This window comes from Nerophis ophidion, linkage group LG18, assembly GCF_033978795.1.
Source record: "Nerophis ophidion isolate RoL-2023_Sa linkage group LG18, RoL_Noph_v1.0, whole genome shotgun sequence".
Lineage (NCBI taxonomy): Eukaryota > Metazoa > Chordata > Actinopteri > Syngnathiformes > Syngnathidae > Nerophis > Nerophis ophidion.
The window spans coordinates 17,652,283-17,676,823 of NC_084628.1; the positions used below are offsets into that span (position 1 = coordinate 17,652,283).

At 38.9% G+C, this 24,541-nt stretch overlaps 1 protein-coding gene across 2 annotated transcripts in view; it reads right to left on the minus strand.

Annotated features, from left to right (window-relative positions):
* Window positions 1–4,027: 4,027 nt before the first annotated feature.
* Window positions 4,028–24,541, minus strand: part of bace2 (beta-secretase 2) — a 35,985-nt gene continuing 15,471 nt past the window's right edge. For both annotated transcript variants that reach the window (XM_061877408.1, XM_061877407.1), the window contains exons 2-9: window positions 19,339–19,427; window positions 18,979–19,195; window positions 16,630–16,761; window positions 16,323–16,457; window positions 14,773–14,874; window positions 9,927–10,076; window positions 9,688–9,856; window positions 4,028–5,270 (exon numbers count right to left, since the gene is read on the minus strand). In XM_061877408.1, coding sequence (XP_061733392.1) covers window positions 5,029–5,270; window positions 9,688–9,856; window positions 9,927–10,076; window positions 14,773–14,874; window positions 16,323–16,457; window positions 16,630–16,761; window positions 18,979–19,134 — 1,086 coding nt within the window. In that variant the 5' untranslated portion in view covers window positions 19,135–19,195; window positions 19,339–19,427 and the 3' untranslated portion in view covers window positions 4,028–5,028. The remainder of the gene's footprint in view (window positions 5,271–9,687; window positions 9,857–9,926; window positions 10,077–14,772; window positions 14,875–16,322; window positions 16,458–16,629; window positions 16,762–18,978; window positions 19,196–19,338; window positions 19,428–24,541) is intronic.

The following is a 24,541-nucleotide window of genomic DNA, read 5'->3' on the forward strand; positions in this document are numbered from 1 at the left end:
TAGCTCCACAACTTGTAATGGCCTCATATCATGTATTGAAAATAATGAAGTGACCATTGCCATCTAACAATAGAGGAGTATTTTCCCTCCAAAACTACTCGCATAAAAAATTAACAGCATGAACTGTACGCTATGCTGGATTCTTGTAATATATTTCTCATTTTGCTGTATTACACTGGTATAGTGGTGAAGAAGGGAGCTGAGCCGGAAGGCAAAGCTCTCAATTTTTACCGGTCGATCTACATTCGCATCCTCACCTATGGTCATGAGCTTTGGGATATGACATCCTTTTGGTCATAACGCTATGCTAAATTCTTATAAAATATTTCTCATTTTGCTGTATTACCCGTGATCATCTTGGGTACAAAAGGCAGAAATACATTTTCTCCACCGGGTGGCGGGGCTCCCCCTTAGAGATAGGGTGAGAAGGTCTGTCAACCGGGAGGAACTCAAAGTAAAGCCGCTGCTCCTCCACATCGAGAGGAGCCAGAACAATAGAGGAGCATTTTCCCTCCAAAACTACTCCTATAGAAAATGAACAGCATGAACTGTACGCTATGCTGGATTCTTGAAAAATATTTCTCATTTTGCTGTATTACACTGGTATAGTGGTGAAGAAGGGAGCTGAGCTGGAAGGCAAAGCTGTCAATTTACCGGTCGATCTACGTTCCCATCCTCACCTATGGTCATAAGTTTTGGATTATGACCGAAAGGACAGGATCACGGGTACAAGAGGCTGAAATGAATTTCCTCCACCGGGTGGCGGGGCTCTCCTTTAGAGATAGGGTGAGAAGCTCTGTCATCCGGGAGGAACTCAAAATAAAGCCGCTGCTCCTCCACATCGAGAGGAGCCAGAACAATAGAGGAGCATTTTCCCTCCAAAACTACTCCCATAGAAAATGAACAGCATGAACTGTACGCTATGCTGGATTCTTATAAAATATTTCTCATTTTGCTGTATTACACTGGTATAGTGGTGAAGAAGGGAGCTGAGCCCGAAGGCAAAGCTCTCAATTTACCGGTCGATCTACGTTCGCATCCTCACCTATGGTCATGAGCTTTGGGTTATGACCGAAAGGACAGGATCACGGGTACAAGAGGCTGAAATGAATTTCCTCCACCGGGTGGCGGGGCTCTCCTTTAGAGATAGGGTGAGAAGCTCTGTCATCCGGGAGGAACTCAAAATAAAGCCGCTGCTCCTCCACATCGAGAGGAGCCAGAACAATAGAGGAGCATTTTCCCTCCAAAACTACTCCCATAGAAAATGAACAGCATGAACTGTACGCTATGCTGGATTCTTATAAAATATTTCTCATTTTGCTGTATTACACTGGTATAGTGGTGAAGAAGGGAGCTGAGCCCGAAGGCAAAGCTCTCAATTTACCGGTCGATCTACGTTCGCATCCTCACCTATGGTCATGAGCTTTGGGTTATGACCGAAAGGACAGGATCACAGGTACAAGCGGCCGGAATGAATTTCCTCCACCGAGTGGCGGGGCTCTCCTTTAGAGAAAGGGTGAGAAGCTCTGTCATCCGTGAGGAACTCAAAGTAAAGCCGCTGCTCCTCCACATCGAGAGGAGCCAGATGAGGTGGTTCGGGCATCTGGTCAGGATGCCACCCGAACGCCTCCCCAGGGAGGTGTTTAGGGCACATCCAGCTGGCAGGAGGCCATGTGGAAGACCCAGGACACGTTAGGGAGACTATGGGGGACGGCGTGCCGAAGTTGGTAGAGTGGCTGCGCCAGCAATCCGAGGGTTACTGGTTCAATCCCCACCTTCTACCAGCCTAGTCACGTCTAGTGAGCGCCTTGCATGGCAGCTCCCGCCGTCAGTGTGTGAATATGTGTGTGAATGGGCGAATGTGGAAATACTGTCAAAGCGCTTTGGGCTCCTTGAAAAGGGGTAGAAAAGCGCTATACAAGTACAACCCATTTACCATGTCTCCCAGCTGGCCTGGGAACGCCTCGAGGTCCCCCGGGAGGAGCTGGACGAAGTGGCTGGGTAGAGGGAAGTCCGGGCTACTCTGCTTAGGCTTCTGCCCCCGCGAGCCGACCTTAGATAAGCGGAACAGATGTGTAGTCACAACAGTGCATGATATGCTGCCCTATCTCCAAACCGACTCCAGATAACCAAAGCCTAATAAATAACTGTAATATGTGCAAGCAAAGTATAATTCTTGTTGTGCAGTATGATACTAGAATAGTCATAACAATGCATATGTTGCCCCATCTCCAAAACTGCGCCATATGACGAATAGCAAATAAACAACACAAATAGTTACAACAGTGCATGGTATGCTGCAATGTCTCCAAAACTATTCCACAAGACTGCTAGCAAACAGAGAAAAAATAATTGTATGCTATAATAGATTCAGCAAAATACTTCTTATTTTGCAGTATTGCGCCGGAATAGTCACAACAGTGCATGTTATGCCATTATTTCTCAAAATGACTATACATGACAAAAAGCATGCATGATAGGCTGTTTCCAAAACTACTCCAGATAAGAGGAAATTCATTCTATGCTGGCAAAATAAAATGCTTCTTGTTTAGCAATATTATGCTACAATAGTCATAACAGTGCATGATATGCTGCCCTGTCTCCAAAATGGCGCCATATGACTGGTAGCAAATAAACAACACAAACTGTATACTATGATGGTGACATAAGGTGCTAGTTTTGCTAAAATAGTTACACCGGTGCATGGTATGTTGCAGTATCTTCAAAACGACTCCACATAACCAAAGCCTAATAAATAAGAACTGTAAGCGGTGCAAGCAAAGTATAGTTCTTGTTGTGCGGTATTGTGCTAGAATAGTCACAACATTGCGTCATGCTAGAATAGTCACAACACTGCATGATATGCTCCTCAGTCTCCAAAACGACTCCACATAATCAAAGCCTAATAAATAATAAGAACAGTTAGTGCTGCAAGCAAGGTATAATTCTTGTTGCGCAGTATTATGCTAGAATAGTCACAACAATGCATGATATGCTGCCCCATCTCCAAAACTACGCCATATGACGGATAGCAAATAAACAATACAAACAGTATACTATGCTGGTGACATAAGGTGCTAGTTGTTTTGCGAAAATAGTTACACCAGTGCATGGTATGCTGTAGTGTCTCCTAAACTACTCCACAGGACTGCTTGCAAACAAAAGACAAAATGATTGTATGCTATGCCAGATTCAGCAAAATACTTCTTTTACAGTATTACGCTGGAATAGTCACAACAGTGCATGTTATGCCCCTGTTTCTCCAATTGACAGAAAGCATGCATGATAGGCTGTCTCCAAAACTACTGCAGAACACTGCGGATAGCAGATAAACAGGAAGTTCATTCTATGCTGTTCATTCTTGTTTTGCAACATTATGCTACAAGAGTCACATCAGTGCATGATATGCTGTCTTGTATACAAAACAACTCCACATAACCAACAGCAAATACATATCAAGGATTGTAGGCTGTGCTGGCAAAATGTGTTACTTGTTGTGCACCGTTATGTTGAAATAGTCGCGACACTGCATGCTATGATGCCCTGTCTCAAAAACGACTCCACATAAAGTGATAGACAATAGACAACAGTGCATGATGTATTGCAGTGTCTCCAAAATCTCCTAACATGACCGATCACAAAATAAGAATATGAACTGTATGCTACGCTCATCAAAATAAGTTATAGTTCTGTTGCAGTGTTACGCCACAATAACAAAAGTGCATGAAATGCTACATTATCCCCAAAACTACTCTACTGTCCATGACAGGTAACAAGGAAATAATAAAAGGAGATATTTTTTTTCAAAATGGTGATTATCCTATGAATCATTTATATAGCCAGCCCTAAATCCCAAGTGTCTCAAAGGGCTGCACAAGCCACAACAATATCCTCGGTTCAGATCCCCCAGAAAAACTCAACCCAGTGGGATGACAATGAGAGACCTTGGAGAAAACCACAGATGTGGGTGACCTCCATTATCCTAAACTTGCATTGAGATACAAATAACATCTCTCTCAAGTACAAATTTGTGTATTTTGGTCACATGCTCTTTATTTACAGGACTCAAAAAAATACACTCATAAAAAGGAGAATTTTATATGATTGCAGTGTACTGTACCTTTCTTCATTTAGCATGTTTAATTTGTTTGCAATCTTCAGCTCATCCACTAGATGGCATTAGAGTCCTTACCTAGGTTCACATACCGGTATGTATATTAGAGGCTCATACATGATTGTGCCTGTGGCAGTTAAAAAATGCTTTGGTTTGAATTATGGCAATTCTACAGCATGTGCCAAAAAAATCTAAAGCACTATACACACTCACATTCAAAACAAGACTTAAATACAAAGATAAACACTGGATATAATTAGTTAAAATACATGAACATTCTGCATTATTACCATTGATTTAAGTGCAAACCCTCATTGGTCCTATAAACAGGAAGTGCTAATGGGAAGGCACTGCTGTTCGTTGAGACCTGGGTTGATTTGGTATGTTTTTGGCACCGTCCTGATACAACATGATATTAATCCCCTTGTTTGGGAACTGTAAGGCTACTTTCTTTTTTTTGTGGTTTCTGAAAGTGCACAATCTCTTTAGCAAAGAAACTCGTCAAGTGTAATGTAAACATGACTTGAAAGTATCAGTGATTGTTTTTCATCACCACGCAAGCAGGGTATTGGGGGGTAGTAGAGGGTGAACCACCCGTCACTGATGGACAGGTGCAGACAATAAAAGCATCTGGAATAATGTTTTGTCCATGAACGTCACTTCTGAATCTCACAAGTTGTCACCAGACAGCTTGTGAGATAAACTGTCCCTTCACATTCTGTTGACTAATCCAGAGTTAAAACAAGACTAGTTCATTGTCCATCACAGGCAGTGTCTATTGAGAGTTTACCGGAAGGTTCAATCCTCTGTGATATGGTCGTTGCTTCCGTGTGCACCCGTGTGCGCGGCCGTGCGCCTTTTCCCGCCTCTGCGGCGGCGCTTCCCTCACCCCCTGCCCGCACAATCCCCCTGAGTCACTTGATGCGGTGGCGCACCAGCGAGGACTCGTCTGTGATTTCCCCCGAGTAGCTTCGCCGTCGGCAGGGCAGGACCAGCAGCAGCAGCAGGATGATGAGGATGATGGCGCAGACGGCCATCAGCGCGTAGGAGATGACCCAGAGCAGCGGCTCCTTCAGCCATCCGCTCGAGCAGTTGGTCGCCACGTCCACCGCCGAGAAGGGCCCGGCGATTTCTGACAGAGGCGCTTCACCGCTGACTGCAAAGACATGTCACATAAAAAGCAAAAAAAACAACTCATCAGGGTGTGTAATTACATATTTTTTCCTAAACATTTAATATAAAAAACATATATTTAAAAATATACCTAAATATGTATGCCAATATATACAGTACAGACCAAAGGTTTGGACACACATTCTCCTCATTAAATGCGTTTTCTTTATTTTGATGACTATATACATTGTAGATTGTAACTCAATGCATCAAAACTATGAATGAACACATGTGGAGTTATGCACTTAACAAAAAAAAATGTGTGTGTGTGTATATATATATATATATATATATATATATACATACATATATATACCCATACACACATATATATATACAGTATATACACACACACGCACGTACACACACACATATATATATATAGTTTAATCCTTATTAAAGTTAGGAAAATTAGACTGTTGTATAGTATACGTTTTAAAAAAAGAACAAGGTGCAAGTTGGAGGCAGGCGATAATTAGCGAGAGCTCTAATAATCGCCTGCTTACAATTTGCGTCTTGTTTTCTTTTAATTGTTAAATTATTAGAAATTATTGATATATTTTTTTTAATATAAGCGTTTTTCTAAAATAATTAAAGAATACCCTGTTGTCATAGCAGTTTAGGTAAATAGAGCATTACGATATTTTATTAATATGTACTTTAATTTAATGGTGTATAGTTAAAGGGAAGGATGTCATTTATGCATAGTTAAATTGTTACTAAAATTACAAAATTTAAGTTGTTGCGTATAATACGTTTAAAAATTTTGGAAAAAGCACCTTTTCTCTATCGCTTGCTTCCAATTAATGCCCTGGTCTCCTTATTAAGGAAAACATAATAAATTACACACACACACATTATATATATATATATATATATATATATATATATATATATACACACATAAATACATATATATATATACACACATAGATATATCCATACATATATATATATATATATATATATATATATATATATATATATCTATATATCTATACATATACATATATATATATATATATATATATACATACACACACACACACATTAGGGCTGCAACAACTAATCGATTAAATCGATTAAAATCGATTCTCAAAATAATTGGCGATTAATCTAGTCATTGATTCGTTGGATGTATGCAATGCGCATGCGATGAGGCTCTTTTTTTTCTTTTCCCCTTTAAAACTTTATTTATAAACTGCAACATTTACAAACATCTGAAAAACAATAATCTAAATAAGTACAAAAACAGCACAAAACAGCGCAGAGACGGCGCCGAGGCTACGTCTCAGGAGGTGGCAATAAGCCAGCCAATTATGTGTCATGTGCAGCTCACGTGACCACGCCGTCTCCTTTGGAAACATTCGAAAAATGGCGGAGGGAAACAGTACGAATAATTCAACGGAGAAACGTCTCGAGGTTATTGCTTCAATGGAGAAAAGTGTACGACCTATGTCGTCAAAAGTGTCGGAACACTTTACTTTAAAGTTTTCAAAGAAGACATTTCCTGCAAAACGAGCAGCATGGACCTCGCGTGGCACGGAAGGACAACATTGCTTCGGCAGCACCTGAAGTGGAGCCATGGATGAAGGGAAGAACTCACGGTACGTAACTTTTTTAAGTCCATAGTCCGAGTATATTGATCTGTTATGTCCTTCTTTGTGTGTTTTTAATCTTTTGTTAACGAGGAGATTTTTTTTTAAGGAAGCACAACAGCAACTGTTGTGTATTAACTTTCAGAGTGTTAGGAACTTTTTGGATTGTGCCGTGACTTCATTTTCTGCGTTGTTTTGAGTCGCAACAGCCATTCATTCATAAGTTCAACTTTTTTGTGAGTAATGTTAACGTTATGTCTATGTTGCAACGCGGGGCTGATAATGTGTCTCCGGCACATTTGACTCCGTTTTGAGAGAGAAAACGCACGTATAAACGTAACAGAAAGAAATATCTCAGGTTGGTTTCATAATGGATCCAATAAAGCTATATACATCTATTTAGCCTTGAGTGACGCTTTAGTATAACTAAACGTTATAAGGTGCTGAAATATTTCATGCTATTATTCAGAGGCAGCCTAAAGTGAATCCTTTATTATTCAGACAGAAACATGTACTATATCTGATCCAGTTTTGATCTGATGAGTTACATTTCTGTGTTGTTATTGGTGTATTCTGCAACTCCAATGTCCATTTATTTAATTTAGCTATTTTTTTTAAATATTGTGGCGTATTTGCCTTTTACGTCAGAAATTATTAATTAAATCAACTGGGTATGTATTGAGTTACATGTAAATGATGCTACTATGTACGTTCATAATATGGTTTTTCTCATTTCAGAAAGAAACAAGCCAGCATTCGCGACTTGGTACAAAGGAAGGTGTGCACACCACAGCAAGCGGCTGCACTGACTGATGCTATCCTGAATATGTTGGTAACTGACATGAGGTCACTATCAATGGTGGAGGATGAAGGTTTTAGACAAATGATTCACGTCCTCAACCCTGGTTACACTCTTCCCTCGAGGAACCATTTTACCAAACTGATGGAGAGGAAGTACGAGCGGACATTCCATGCAGTGTAGACTGACATAAAAGCCACCCAGAGCAAAATTGCTCTCACTACTGATGTGTGGACAAGTGTAGCCACGGAAGCCTACCTTCGCAATACATGCCACTACATTGGAGACCAACGGAACATGAAGTCAATCTGCCTTACGACCATGCCAATAGAGGAAAGACATTCAGCATCCAACATTGCAGAATGGTTGGAATAGGTAATAACCATGTTTGAAAGTCCCCTATGCAAAATTATTGCTATTGTGCATGACAATGGTGCACTTTATAAAAAAAAACATTTTTGTAACACTTGCCTTGTTTTATTTGGCAAGTCGAAAAGACATGGTGCCAGTATGCTGTTTTTTTAAATAAAGTATTGGAAATGATAGAAATGTAGTTTGTCTCTTTTATCCGATTATTAATCGAAGTAATAATCGAGAGATAATCGATTATCAAATTAATCGTTAGTTGCAGCCCTAATACAAATCTATATATATGCATATATATATGCATAAATATATATACACACATGTATACATATATATATATATATATATACACACATATATATACTGTATATGACTATACCTGAATGAATGAATGAGCACTATACAGTGCTCATTCAAATAATATATATATATATATATATATATAGTTTTTATTTGAATGAGCACTGTATAGTGCTCATAATATTTTTTATATATATATATATATATATATATATATATATATATATATATACATATATATATATTTATATCTATATATATATTTATATATATATACATAAAATTATTTGAATGAGCACTGTATAGTGCTCTTAATTTATTATATATATATATTTATATATAATTTGAATGAGCACTGTATAGTGCTCATTCATTCATTCATCCATGTATAGTCATATACAGTATATATATATATATATATACACTGTATATATTATTTGAAGGAGCACTTGAAACAGAAGGGACCTACATTTCTCCTATTTATTCATAGCTTAGGTTTCCTAGTTACAGCAAACAAAATATACATTATGCGTGAGACAAAAAATTACCAAAGCGAATGTGTTTGGCGGTTTAGGAAGCAAAGAGATGATATTGCTCAGACAAAAACTGTGACACGTCTGTTTATATAATACTTAACAAAAGTTGTCTTTGTCCTTAGAGTGTGGGAAAATTCATGTCTGGACAGAGCTTCAGTTCCATCTGCTTGCTTTTTAATAGTTTGTAGTTTAACCCGTGTCTGGAAGTCAGCATGAAAGTATATACGGTATTTACAATATAATAGGGATGTAGTGATATGAAAATGTCACATTGCGGTTATTGTGACCAAAATTGTCATTATTATTGTTGAATGTTCTCAAAAAAAACACACTGAAATTTTTGGACCACGTTATTTAAATAAATACAAAAAAGACTATAACAAATATAGAATTTTTAAATATTATTTCGTACTGTCGCACTTAAACGTTTACATCAATGAAATGTGCGTAAACAAAATAAAGTTTATTACAATTATTTCTGGCGGTTGTTGTGTCCTAGATTGCTCAGCAATCCTTGAACTCAGGCAAAGACAACACAATGACAAAGCTTAGTTACTCAGACAGAAATGTGTTTATATACGTTTACTTTGGGGTATATCATTGTTTTATTGGGGAAAGACGTTAATGTCTCTTGTTTTCATATTAGCTTTTAAGTCAGTGAGCTGGCGCCAATCAGTCCCTAAGTTTTTTAAAGTACAGTTATCAATCTTTGATGATATTAATTAAAAACGGTCGAACAAAACTTTGTGAGTTTAACCGTGGTTATCGTGGCCAAAATACATGCACTGCATGTCGCCTGACCTGCACAGTTGCTGAGGGCAAAGCCCAGTCTGCGCTGGGCACGATCAAACACCACATAGAAACCCTCCATCACCGTTGCTCCGATCACAAGGCCATTAGCGGACGAAGACACTCCAAAACGGTAGCAGTCCAGTGTGCCGTCCACGTCTGTGATTGGCTGGATGTACAGCTTCAACACACAGGAGAAACAAAGGATAAAGACGCACTTTTCAGGAATGCTGGCGTTGACATTGATTTACCTGAGGCAGGATGGTGATACGGAATGATTGGCTGGCGTTGGTATCCCTCAGGTAGATGGACAGTTTGGGGAAAAACCTCCAGGGGGTATCTCCCCTCATCCAGCATGCCAGCTTGGTGCCGTCCCAGAAGCCAGAGGAGAAATCCTGGATCTGAGAGACAGATAGAAAATGTCAGTATAACGACTTTTAAGGTTTTTATCAAGAATCTAAGTTGAATTACCAAAAACCACTGGAAGCTACAGTGGTAGCTCAGTTTTCATACGCCCCACTTTTTGTAAGATTCTGTTTGCAACAAAAATTTTGCCAAGTTTGTACTGGTTATCTCAAACCAACTCAATTATTGTATGGCCAAACTGGTCTGTTTGCCCGCGCATCATTGTAGGGAATCAAGTGCCCAAACAAAGAATCCCACGCTTTGGTGATTTAGTCTTGACTTTTTTTTTTTTATTATTAAATACGACCCTCAAAGGGACAAGCGGTAGAAAGTGGATAGATGGCTGGACAGCACAATAAGACACCATGGAGCCAAAGAAAGTTGCGAGTGCCAGCAATTTGGCAAAGAAGGTAAAAACTATATTGAAGTCAAGAAAGAACTCCTAGCAAAGTACAAAGGTGATGTTAAATATTAATTTATACATTTTACATTTAATATAAATATATTTCACATTGTTTTCTGCATGTAAAACTCTAACAATTCTCTGTAAAATGTTTTTGTGTTCATATTTTTGGGTGTTTTTAGGTGATTTACATTTTTTCTTATTGAAAAATTTGCTGCAATTTTTGTACGATTTGATCTTTGTCGAACCAAGCCGAGGTTGCAGATTTAGCCCAATGAGTACCAGGAAAACGATTGTATGTAGTAAAATTTCTGCGGTATTACATTATCATTGTTTTATTATTTTATATATTATTATCTATTTCCAATGTTTCTGTTGTTGCATCAAGCTATATGCTAAAATTAGATTGTACCGTTTGAATTGTAACCATGTGAAACACTTTGTGAGCTCTCTGCGAGAAGTGCTCTATAAATAAAAATGTCCTAACGTGCCACTTATTTAAAAAGAATATATGGAAAGAGATTAGTTTATAAATAGCTTATAGATTATAATGTAAAAAGTTGAATAGTGTTATTTTATAGTGCAAATAGAATTAAAAAACTCTGACAGCAGGCCAAACTAAACAAATGAATGCAAAATTAGAAATATATTTAATAGATATACTTTAAATATGATGATTATTATTTATTTGCAGCTTAGTCCAGATGTACAGTGTGGCACTATTTGAGATGCATTTCAGCAGTCAGTATATCTTCTCATGGGACAAATAAAAATAAACTAAACTTGGGGATACTTTAGTGTAGTGCATCTTGTGTAGACGTATAGATAAGAATTTACTAAAACACTAAATAAATAGGGAAAAACAAGTGAGTACACCTCACAGCGAATATGTCCAAAATATCAATACTTAGTGTTAGCAACATTGTTATCTACCGTTGCCTTAAACCTGTTGAGCATTGAATTAGTGTTGTTGGTTACGTCCATTCCTCCAGATCAAGCTGGTGATGTTAGGCACCTTGCACTCTTCCATTTTCCTTCCATCTTTTTGAGGATGTATGTGTTTATGCTCTTTATCGTGTTGGAAAACTGCCATGTGGCTCACTTTCTAATGAATGGGGACCATATTCTGTTTCATTTCCCTCAAACTGCTTGGCACTCAGCATCGAGGGTTGGAATTTGGCTTAAATCACCCAAATGATTGCTGGGCGCGGCCACCGCTGTTCCTCACTGCTCCCCTCACCTCCCAGGGGGTGATCAAGGGTGATGGGTCAAATGCAGAGAATAATTTCGCCACACCTAGTGTGTGTGTGTGACAATCATTGGCACTTTAACTTTAACTTCAATGAACCGCAGCTCTCCCTAACACTTGTATAGCCCGAGACAATGACACTATTAGGGATGGGTACTGAATTCTGTACTTTGTTGGGCAATGACCGAATTCCTTCGGTACTACAAGGTATCGATTTATTTAATCTCAAACGATGCCATATCGATACCTTTGTTGCATGTGACGTCACATGTGGTTTCAGACTCGGCCGGCAAGCAAGGATTCAGGCAGTACTTACAGCGGACTCAGCCACTGCCTATAAGTAATGTTACAATTTTCCATGCTAAAAAAGCAAGAATGCCTGATAAAGATCACTCTGAAATACAGCAAGGCTTCAGTTTTCAAAATGCGCTAACTCGACGCTAATTTATATTAAAGTTTCCATAAACATGCATTAGCAATTTTACATGGCATTTTCAACACCTCCAAATTTGTTAATAAAAATAAAATGCACGTTACAATCAAACATTTGGTGTGTTTTAAATACAATACTAACAGTTTAAACACTTTGTAATGCGCAACAAAAGATTTTACATAACACTTGGACACGGGATTCATAAGTGTACAAAAAATATATATAAACACTGAGCAGCACAGTTATCATTTATCAGCTCACTTTTTAAGGGGATGTTTGGAAAGTGAGCGCCCTCTAGACATCTGTGTATATGTGTTTTACACAGTATATCCGCCCTTTTCCGGCTTGTAGGTCTTGTTAGCTATTAATAGTGATTTGGCTAACTAGTGTTAGCCATCAGTGAATGTAAATGGGTTATACTTGGACAGCGCTTTTCTACCTACAAGGTACTCAAAGCGCTTTGACACTATTTCCACATTCACCCATTCACACACTGATGGCGGGAGCTGCTATGTAAGGCCCGAACCACGACCCATCAGAAGCAAAGGTGAAGTGTCTTGCTCAAGGACACAACGGAACGTGACGAGGTTGGTAGTAGGTGGGGATTGAACCAGGAACCCTCAGGTGTCTGGCACGGCCACTCTCCCAACCGCGCCACACCTTCCCCAAGAATGTATATTTCATCACAACAACAATATGACTGCAAATTGTCCGTTGCTTCTCTTGGACTGCTTTTGTATGTGTGCACGTGCTCTCTGCGCATACGTGTTGACGAGACAGGGTGAATGACCGCTATACACACCAATCATTTTATGCGAGACGATAAAAAATGTTACTACATAAACTTATTGATTGTGAAAAATAGAGACCGTTCGAACACAAATGTGTTCTGTTTAACCACTCATGGTATCCTGAGCTAGCCAATGGTGTTCTTGTTATGATTTGCTTTGAAAACTGTTACTGTAAGCAAGTTGCAAACAGCCCCTTATATGTTAAAGGCCTACTGAAACCCACTACTACCGACCACGCAGTCTGATAGATTATATATCAATGATGAAATATTAACATTGCGAAACATGCCAATACGGCCGGTTTAGTTGACTAAATTACAATTTTAAATTTCCCGCGGAGTTTCCTGTTGAAAACGTCGCGGAATGATGACGCGTGTTTGTGACGTTATTGGTTGGAGGGGACATATTAGCCCAGCACCACTTACGGCTGAAAGTCGTCTCTTTTCATCGCGCAATTACACAATATTTTGGACATCTGTGTTGCTGAATCTTTTGCAATTTGTTTAATCAATAATGGAGACGTCAAATAAGAATGCTGTTGGTGGAAAGCGGTGGATTGCAGCTGCCTTTAACACTGAAACACAGCCGGTGTTTCTTTTTTTTGTTGTGAAGCTTTAACACAGAGCGGTCAAGCAAACATGTTTCTCTACGTCAACCAGCAAGTTTTTGGATAGGAAAATTGGGATATTAAGTCGGCTCTTACCGGAGACTTGAGTGGATTACACGACCTCATCCTGCAGCTCAAAAAGGCAGCTGTGATCTTGGCACCTCGGCTTCTCTTAGAGACACTGGCGTTCCTCGCAGCCATCCGACTTTTAGGTATGACTTTACAATTTCACTAAAATAATATTAACACAATAAGCAGATAAGATCTGAAACTCTCCCACTGCCGCCGCCTGGAGCCGTCGCCCTTTCTATTTTTTTTTTTAGTGCTCCACTCTAACTTTCCTCACCCACGAATCTTTCATCCTCGCTCAAATTAATGGGGAAATCCTCGCTTTCCCGGTCCGAATTGCTCTTACTGCTGGTGGCTCACATTAAAAACAATGTGAAGATGTGAGGAGCCCTCCCACCGGTGACGTCACGCGCACATCTTTTGCTACTTCCGGTACAGGCAAGGCTTTCTTATTAGCGACCAAAAGTTGCAAACTTTATCGTCGATGTTCTCTACTATATCCTTTCAGCAAAAATATGGCAATATTGCGAAATGATCAAGTATGACATATAGAATGGACCTACTATCCCTGTTTAAATAAGAATATCTCATTTCATTAGGCCTTTAAATACAAAAATTAGATTTTTATTATTAAACAAATAAATGTTTATTAAAACATGAACACACATATAAGTACGGAAAATGGGTACGGTTGAGTATTGGAAATTAATATGGTATCGATTCAAATGTGAAAGTACCCATCCCTGGACCTTACCACCATTGCAGGAAAGAAAACATTCTCTTGCTATTCACTTGTGTTACAAGCTACGTAAACAATGACGACTGTGTGTTGACTCATTTACAGTGGATAGCAAATGTGTATTCCTTTTCCAAGCTGTACACTGACTACTCTAATGCATATACTGTATTGATTTCATTTCTATAGAATTGTCCCTTGAGAATATATACATTCATGCTTGCTGAAATGTGCGGGCTGCACTCACTTCTGCGACATACTGCAACGTGAAGTAGAATAAACTATGTATGAAAACTCAGAATTCTAAAAAAACTGGGTCCTTGAACAGCGCACCATCCTCCCCCCCACATCCCTTTGCTCTTGACATGTTTCATCATAGTGTAGAGAAGAAGACGGCGGCGTACCAGAGAGCTGCGTGTGATGGCGTCCACCACCGCATTGAAGACATTGACGGGTAGTCGCAGGAGTGTCGTGCCGCTGTCAACTATGGCTTTATCCATGTTGTACTGAAAGAAAAGTGCGACAAAAGAAGTGCAGCTCGTCAGTGGAGTGGAGAAGACTCTGATGGAAGACCTTGAGCGAGTGACAGAATGTCAACATTGGATTTAAAGCACTGACAAGAACTTGTGCCAGTATGACTTTTGGGATAGAATAAGCTACTAGTGTTGGTCCTTAAGTCAAACAGGAATACAATGGACAATAATTGTACTAATGTAGTGAGCATAGAAGCATAAAGGCTACGTTCACACTGCAGGGTAGGATGTCCAATTTGGATTTTTGGCAAATCCAATCTTTTTAATATCGTTCATATTGCGATGTCCAATGTGTAAGCAATCTGACCCACATGCAGACATGATGTCACAGTCTCTACAGAAGCAAACATGGCTTCAATTTTAGTCCGTCTCGGTTGTGGCGCGTTTGTGGCAATTTGAAGGACTTTGTGCAATAAAAGTCAAATTTTTTTAACCAAATTATTGCTTGTAGACGATTAAGACGGAAGAGGGCAAGTATTTTGGCTCTCACGGTTTGCGGGACATTTGCTTCGACGTCTGCTTTGAAGAGCGTGTCGGAGAGCAGTCGAAGGAAAGACCGGCGAAACATTAAGGTGAGTTCCGTAAAAATGGCCGTAAATTCCGGACAATAAGGTGGTAATTTTTTCCTATGCTTTGAACCCTGCGACCTATAAAACGGTGCGGCTAATATGTGTGAGTGTCTGTGATAACAATTTTGATTTACAACGGCATTCTCTTTGTATTGTTTCAGTTTCACAAATTCCTTAGTAAATTCCCCAAATTGTCACCGTGGGGTTATTGAGGCTGTTTAGGTAATTGGATAGCTAGCTTCCGCAGCTAGTGGGTCCATGACGATGACTTCTATTTTCTTTGCCTTTTTACTGCAGCGTTACAGGCACTGTTTGAAAACAATTATGTTATGTAAATAAACATAATTGTTTTCTATGTAAATAACAAATTTAGCAACTTATAATTCTGCGGGTTATATTCCAGTGTGGCTAATATATGGAAAAATATTTTTTCTTCTAAAATTAAATGGATGAAGCGTATATAGTATATATACAAGTGTGCTCTTTCGTCTGGAAAATATCATAATAGTACTAAACACATAAAAACATTTTCCTATTTTCTGCAAATTTGTCAATTATTCAATTTGTACCCTTCTATTTTGGCGAAAAATTATGGCGCTTATCAAATTTGAAGAACATCGCAATTGCGTTCCTTACAATGATATGAAAAAATCCAAAACAGGTCACATATGGGCACCAAAATCAGAATGACCGGCAGTGTGAACAAGGCCAATAGAACCTATTGATCTAGATTTTGACCTCAGCTATTTCCAAAATCAAAGTGTTGTTCTTTTCTTTCTAAACATGGTGTCTTATAGTGACTTTGTAAGGCAATGTTTGACTAAACCCAGTAATTATATGTGAATATATCACCTCTCTGCAGTCCAGGTCCAGATTCTGGTCACCAACCTCCAGCTTTAGAACCTCCACCTGGTAGTACCACTCCTCAACTATAGGAGTGTACCAGATTGACCCCCGATACAGAGAGGGTTCAGCCCCTCCCATGATCTATAACACACAAAAATAAAATCACACTAACAAACCCAACAGTTATGATGCCTTCACTAAGTATACACCATTAATATTAGAAGAAAATGTGTTCCTAACAATCCATTCTTTTGAGATATTCCGGGTTTTTTTTTTTCAATCAAATTCTCTGCTGCCCCTGCTGACTACTCACAAGACTCCCACCCGGAGCGCCGGCTGAGCTGCCGGCTAAAATTCCAGTGCCGCACATTTGGAGGGAAAAGACATCAGGAATGCCGAGTTGCTTCACCACAGAGTTGAAGAAGGGCTCCACTGATGCATCTGGCTGATAGACAACAAAAATCCCCCCGCCCCAAACACAATTACAAATTTGTGCTGGAAGTTTTTTACATTTGCATTCTAGGTTTCTAATTGATACCAAAGACTATTCCACAAACATTTCAAAGGAAAATGAAGCATCAGTTTATTTAATCTCTTTATCGACATAAGGTGCTGGCTTTACCATGATTTATTAGTACATGTATATTGCGTATTTATGTTTAACATTGCAAAAACTATCTGCGCACTGTACTTTTTTTTGCAGGACATTGAAATAATGTTTAGAAAAACATTTATGAAATTATAATCTGTTTCAAATTGTGAATGATTCTTGCTAATAAACGGACCCTTTTTTCTAAATTTTTGAAATGTGTAGCCGAATGCAAAAGTCGGATTCTCCCAAGTGGAATGCCCAAAAAACGCTGGAGGTCCTTCGACATTAGCCCTATCAGAACGACACCAACACCAAAATAATTCTAAATAATACGGCATACAATTTTCCCTCGACATTTTGCGGTTCACTTACTACAGTCCCAGTTAATCGTGGATTTTAAAATTGAAATTAGGAATTTTTATATAGATAGATAGTACTTTATTGATTCCTTCAGGAGAATTAAAGATTATATATACATGTACTGTATCATAAATAGTAGTGTTTTTTTTTTGTTACTTCTGGTATAAAGTCAATATTAATGTCCGATACCAATATTGCTCTGATGGAAGATCAGCACAAATCATCCATTATTCTATAATGTTGCAGTGTAAAATGTTAGGAAAGGCCTGATTAAGTGAAACTAGTCAAACAGAGAACATTGTTGGGTATGGAAAACACAAACCTTATGACAGACTGAAGTGGAGTGGTAATTGTTTTTTGAAAACACCTAGTGGCCACAATAATCCATAAGTTAAGTTCATTAATCAGTACATTGAATGATGCGGACACGTTTGGATACTTTCTAATATGCTTCTGCCTTGGACACTTTGTATGTATGTGTAAGTAATATACAACTAAAATTATTTTATACTTTTTTGTTTTGACAAGTATCAAGTTTTAAACGGCAATATTGTTTCCTTAAGGGCATTTCAATGCTGTATTCCGTGTCTCCCTTGTGTGCTTAGCTGTTGTGTAGCTACTAGCTCCTAGCAGCTTATATCCTACCATGGTTGCCTTTTGTAAATTACTTTACTAAAATACAAGAAAATATCATCTTTGTGTGCTTACTGGAGGAAATTTAGATGTTAACTGGCTGTTTTATAGTAATATTTGAAATTATTTGTAGCCCTGCGATGTCAAACGTTACCATCAGATATTAGGTGAACCTCCACATTGCTATAATGAAAGAAGGTAGCTTAGCGGGCTACTTTCTACCATTACAAGATCAACAAATCTTCGGGTGGCTACATAAAAGGAGGAGGAAAACAATATAAGCATGGTAGAAACAGTGTCTATTAAAAAGACTGGGCCAACAAGTAGGCCACAAAGTATGTGGCCCACGGGTTGTAGTTTGCCCATTCATGCTCCTCTGTAGGATTGCAAAGTCGTCACATGTCTTGTTACTTGTCATAATTGCAGTACAAAACTTGCTGTTAGGTTTAATGATACAGCAGATACTTGTTTGACAGTAGAAATTAGGGCTGTGACTCTTTGGGCACCGATTCTTGGGGGTGATGACTCAAATCAAATCGATTCCCAATTCAAAATCAATTATTCTATTATAACATTGGGTGCCACTTCTATGATTAACTACATTGCTTCATGGAATAAACAAACAGCTCTGATACATTTTGATATTACTTAAAAGAAAACCGGTTTTGTTTAATGTAATTTTGTCCAAACCTTTAATAAAGTCAAATACAAATAAGGCAACAAGAGAAGTATCCAACATTTCTCTTTTCTGAAGTAAATCTGTACAGCAGATATGGGCATCTACATCAACAATATGATTTGCCCGAGTGGCTGGAGAGGACAGATTAAAAATGTATTGAGTCAATTATTATTATTTTTTTCAATCAATTAAGGTTTGGTGCTAGTGTTTTTTGTACTCTTTAATTTATGCAAGCATAAAAAACATTCAATGCTAACAGTCAATGTTGGACATGTGAATTTGGACATGTCACACATGTCCAAATCAAATACGACTTTTACCATTCCCATTTCCCCTACAGGCAAACCTACATTCACGGCAAAATATATGTATTCAGAATCCTGTGTGTGTGGTCTCACCCGAGCCAACATGGGGTAGGCTAGTCCGAGAATGCCCTGCCAGTTGATGCCGGGGAGAAAGAAGCCCTCGGATGACAAGATGGCGGCTATGTTGATGGTGACGGTGCCATTTGGGCCTTTGGGAATTGAGACAGCGTCGACGCCCAGTTCACCCATCCAGTTGCCCTGGGTGTACCTGACAGCCACTGTTTGGCCGGCTGAGGTGAAGGAAGTAGAGCTACACACACAGACAAACGCAAACGCACACACACACCGCCAAAACAAAAGGAAGTCGTTAAATTAGAACACACATTGTGATGTTTCCTGATAAGATTATCAGAGGAACAGGAAAGGCCCACACTGATAACTTGGTATACTCACAGTGCAGTGTTGAAGAAGTGAGTAATAAAAGGGTGTGAAGCTGCAGCCACTGCAAAGTTACTACTGCCTGTGTCCACCAGGATGTTCAGCTGAAAGACACACACCATAGGAGTTGCTTTAACAAGCATTAGCTTTTGGCTGCTCCACCCCACAGCTTAGTTACATCTGCCTTTCTGCAAACTGCGAGTGTCAGGGAAACCCTCGTGTTTGACTGTGTGTAAATAGCGCTGTCACAGAACAAGGGTAAGAAGCCAAGATCGCCATACTGCCATGCACTCCATGGCAAGTGGCTGACCTGCTGTTGAGATAGGCATGAAATTAATGAGCAAGAAATAATTAGCCTGGCGGCACTACTTTTACTGGGAGTACAATGTGGAGCCACATTAGCACCTCTGTGGAAGGGGCCCCTCACCCTGACAGGGGTCATTAACCTGATACCTAGCAAGCACCTGTGACTTTAACCGCATTGGAGCACTTGAAGAGTATGAGGGGCCGTTAGGGACATTATTCAGAATTACCTCTTACATACACTACTGAAATGCTCTTACATACAGCATTTTAGTTGTTTATGTGAGAGCATTTCAGTAGTGTATGTGAGAGCATTTCAGTAGTGTATGTAAGAGCATTTCAGAAGTGTATGTAAGAGCATTTCAGTAGTGTATGTAAGAGGTAATTCTGAATAATTTCCCTAACGGCCCTTCATAGAAGGGACTCTTCTCTCAGTACATGCGCTGAAATCAATGCATACATTTGATTGAAATCTGCTTCATTAAAAAAAAAATATATATATATATATATTTTTTTTTTTACCGTAAACAACTTATTTTAAACCAGAATTAAAAAAAGCAAACATTTATTGACCAGCTGTAAATATAGAACACTTAGGTCAAGTTTGGGGCAGAGGGGTTAGTGCGTCTGCCTCACAATACAAAGGTCCTGAATAGTCAGGGTTCAATCCCGGGCTCGGGATCTTTCTGTGTGGAGTTTGCATGTCCACCCCGTGAATGCGTGGGTTCCCTCCGGGTACTCCGGCTTCCTCACACTTCCAAAGACATGCACCTGGGGACAGGTTGATTGGCAACACTAAATTGGCCATAGTGTGTGAATGTGAGTGTGAATGGTGTCTGTCGATCTGTGTTGGCCCTGCGATGAGGTGGCGACTTGTTTAGAGTGTACCCCGCCTTCCGCCCGATTGTAGCTGAGATAGGCACCAGCGCCCCCCGCGACCCCAAAGGGAATAAGCGGTAGAAAATAGATGGATGGATGGAGGTCAAGTTTGAAATGTCTGGGGACTAGATAAGGCAACCTTCACTGAAATCAGGCTAAAAGTAATTTTCTAATGTTGGGACTTCACTATTGATCTTTTGAACCCTAATAAGCATAGTGCCATTGTTGGCTTCATAGGTAGAATGTATAGTATGAGTTTACACAAAAAAATTACAAATCAAGCAGAACTACAGGTCACGCTCATTGATAATATGTTGACTTATGATTCAGGCAATTATACCACAGGTGGTCATTTCAGGGTTTCCCCTAATGTAACTTAACGTGGCGCACGGCCACAACAAAATCATAGCCGCCACACCTTAAAAATGTGTTGTTGTTTTTTAAATAAAAACTAATTAAATAAATCAAATGCATTGTAGGCTCTAGAAGAAGTCAATAGTCTGACGCTCTCTATTTTTAACATTTATTGAGAATCTTATGATAACAGCCGGCCCAGTTCCAAATATTGACTAATGATGCAATGACATTCGGACGCCTAATAAAGACTTTGATCACCGAAAATAGCACTGCTGAAAACGGATGTTGTAATGTAACCAAGACCCACGCCATTGTCTGGAGAGTTGCCAGCATGTCTGTGTAGAGCTCTAAACATGAGTACATTTTATAATAACACCAGAAAAAAATTGCTAGATATGTTGATGGTTGTTTTGAATAAATAAAAAGTCACAATAAGTATATAAGACACTAGAAAAACTCAAGTACACTGTACAATAAGCAGCAACAATTGAAAATAGAAACAATATTACAAAAATATATGTTAATACTAATTAATAACATATTTGTTTTAAATCTAGTTTACATTTTTTGGAGCCTTTTAAAAAAATCATATTATCATAGCAAATTATATGATGATCATGGTGACCACACCCCTAACCATGCTCCAACGCCACAGAAAGCTTGGCAGTCTAGGGGAAACCCTGCATCTACCAGTTGTCACAATCTGTGAAGAAAACTACAGGAAGAGAAAGGTGGATTACAAAAAGGCATTTTGAAGAATTTGCACACAGGAAAGGATTGAATGCTTTTTTGAATGATCTGAAACCATGTATTAAACTCAAGGCAAAAATGAAAGCATTTGAGCAAATTTCACAACTGTGGTCCGTGCATGTGTTTGGTACTGGAAGGAAGCTGATGTACCCCATAGGAACCCACGCAGTCACGGGATGAACATGCAAATTCCACACATAAAGACCTTGAGCACTGGAAATGGACCCACGACACTTGTCCAGTGTGTACCCTGACTTCCGCCCGAGTGCAGCTGGGATAGGCTGAGCCCCCTATAAACTTTTTTTTTTTTTTGCAAATAATACTTAACTTAGAATTTCATGGCTGCAACACGTGCCAAACTAGTTGGGAAAGGGCATGTTCTCCACTGTGTTACATCACCTTTTCTTTTAACAACACTCAATAAACGTTTGGGAACTGAGGAAACTAATTGTTGAAGCTTTGAAAGTGGAATTCTTTCCCATTCTTGTTTTATGTAGCGCTTCAGTCGTTCAACAGTCCGGGATCTCTGCTGTCGTATTTTACACTGCATAATGCGCCACACATTTTCGATGGGAGACAGGTCTGGACTGCTGGCGGGCCACGCTGTTGGAACACTTGTCTCGCTGAAATAAGCAGGGGCGTCCATGATAACGTTGCTTGGATGACAACATATGTTGTTCCAAAACCTGTATGGACCTTTCAGCATTAATGGTGAATTCACAGATGTGTAAATTAGATAGATTAGATAGTACTTTATTTATTCCGTCAGGAAAATTACAATTTTCAGCACAATCCCATTCAAGATCAGACAAACATTACAGGGAGACAATACAGGATCGCTGAAGGGTCTGCCGGCTTCCAGCGCCCCTTACAAAAAAGATGACATACAGGTAAACAGGGGGGGGGGGAAGATTAAAATAAAAAAAAAAATAAAAAAAATCGGTCTTAGCCCGGGCCCTGGACTGGGGGTGCAGACTGAGGCCAAGGGAAAAAAACAACAGCTCATAGCCATAGTAAACATCCCTCTTACATGTGTGTAAGAGGGAAAGTTAACCATGCCTTGGGCACAAATACACCCCCATACCATCACAGATGCTGGCTTTTGAACTTTGCGCCTATACCGATCCGAATGATTATTTTCCTCTTTGTTCTGGAGGACACTACGTCCTCTGTATCCAAATATAATTTTAAATGTGGACTCGTCAGACCACAGAACACCTTTCCACTTTGCATCAGTCCATCTTAGGTGAGCTCGGGCCCAGCAAAGCCGGCGGCGTTTCAGGATATTGTTGATAAGCGGGTTTGGCTTTGCATAGTAGAGTTTTAACTTGCACTTACAGATGTAGCGACCAACTGTAGTAACTGACAGTGGTATTATGAAGTGTTCCTGAGCCCATGTGGTGATATCCTTTCCACACTGATGTCGGTTTTTGATGCAGTGCCGCCTGAGGGATCAAAAGTCCGTAATATCATTGCTTGCGTGCAGTGATTTCTCCAGATTAGCTGTACTTTTTGATGATTTTACAGACCGTAGATGGTAAAATCCCTAAATTCCTTGCAGTAGCTTATTGAGAAATGTTGTTCAAAAACTATTTGACAATTTGCTTACAAAGTGGTGACCCTCACCCCATCCTTGTTGGTGAATTACTTAGCATTTCATGTAAGCTGCTTTTATACCCAATCATGGCACCCACCTGTTCCCAATTAGCCTGCACACCTGTGGGATGTTCCATATAAGTGTTTGATGAGCATTCCTCAACTTTATCAGTATTTATTACCACCTTTCCCAACTTCTTTGTCACGTGTTGCTGGCATCAAATTCTAAAGTTAATGATTATTTGCAAAAAAATAACGTTTATCAGTTTGAACATCAAATAGGTTGTGTTTGTAGCACATTCAACTGAATATGGGTTGAAAAGGATTTGCAAATCATTGTATTGCGTTTATATTTACATCTAACACAATTTCCCAACTCATATTGAAACAGGGTTTGTAGTAACTGTGGTACAAAAAAGTTAGTTAGAATAATACAAAATGTTGGTTAAAGAGAACACTCAAACCCTTTTATTTATTGAATTAAAACATAATAAAAATCAATGATTTTATGCATTTACAAACAGCTACGATTATGCACAAAATCAAACTATAACCTGCTACATAAGAATGTGTAAAAATTATTTTTAACAAGAGAAAATAACCTTGTAAGTAATTGGTATCAAACAATTGTTAGCAAGTACAACACTTAAGACCTTCAGTATATAAGTATGTGGAATTAAATTATGGAATAGATTAAAAGCAAATGAGTCAAACAAAGTACTAATATGATCAGGTTTAAGAATCTGTTCAAACTCACAGTGTTTACAAATTACTGGATAAAGAAGAAGAATCCTTATAAACATCTAAACCCTATTAAAAAAATGTGAATCTTATTCATCTCATGTGAATCACAACTTACTTCACTATTTATTTATTCATGGAACTTTAATGTTTATTTATTTATTCATGTATATATTTATTTGTGTTACTGACTAAGCACAGGGAGTGAACAAATAAATATGTTAGAAATTACTATGAAATGGAAAGGGGGTGGAATTAAATAAGCTTTACTTTTTCCTACTTCTTTTCGAACATGTTGTAATGAAAAAGTGGAAATATGTCATGTACGATATTGTAGGCTTGTTTGAAATAAACTAATACCACAACCATAACCAAACTATACAATCCCTGCTGTTTATTTGTTTATCTGAGTGTTTTAGGTTTTTTAGGTGAAAAAAGTCGCAAATGAGGTCTGTTTATTTGTGGGGATCCCCATTAGCTATGCTTGTGCCACCATAGAAATCCTTAGTCGCGACAGTCCTGTACCCAACAAGCTGAATGTGCAAAAAAGACAAAAATCGTGCCCTAGCGTTTCGGAGACACACAGCGTTTG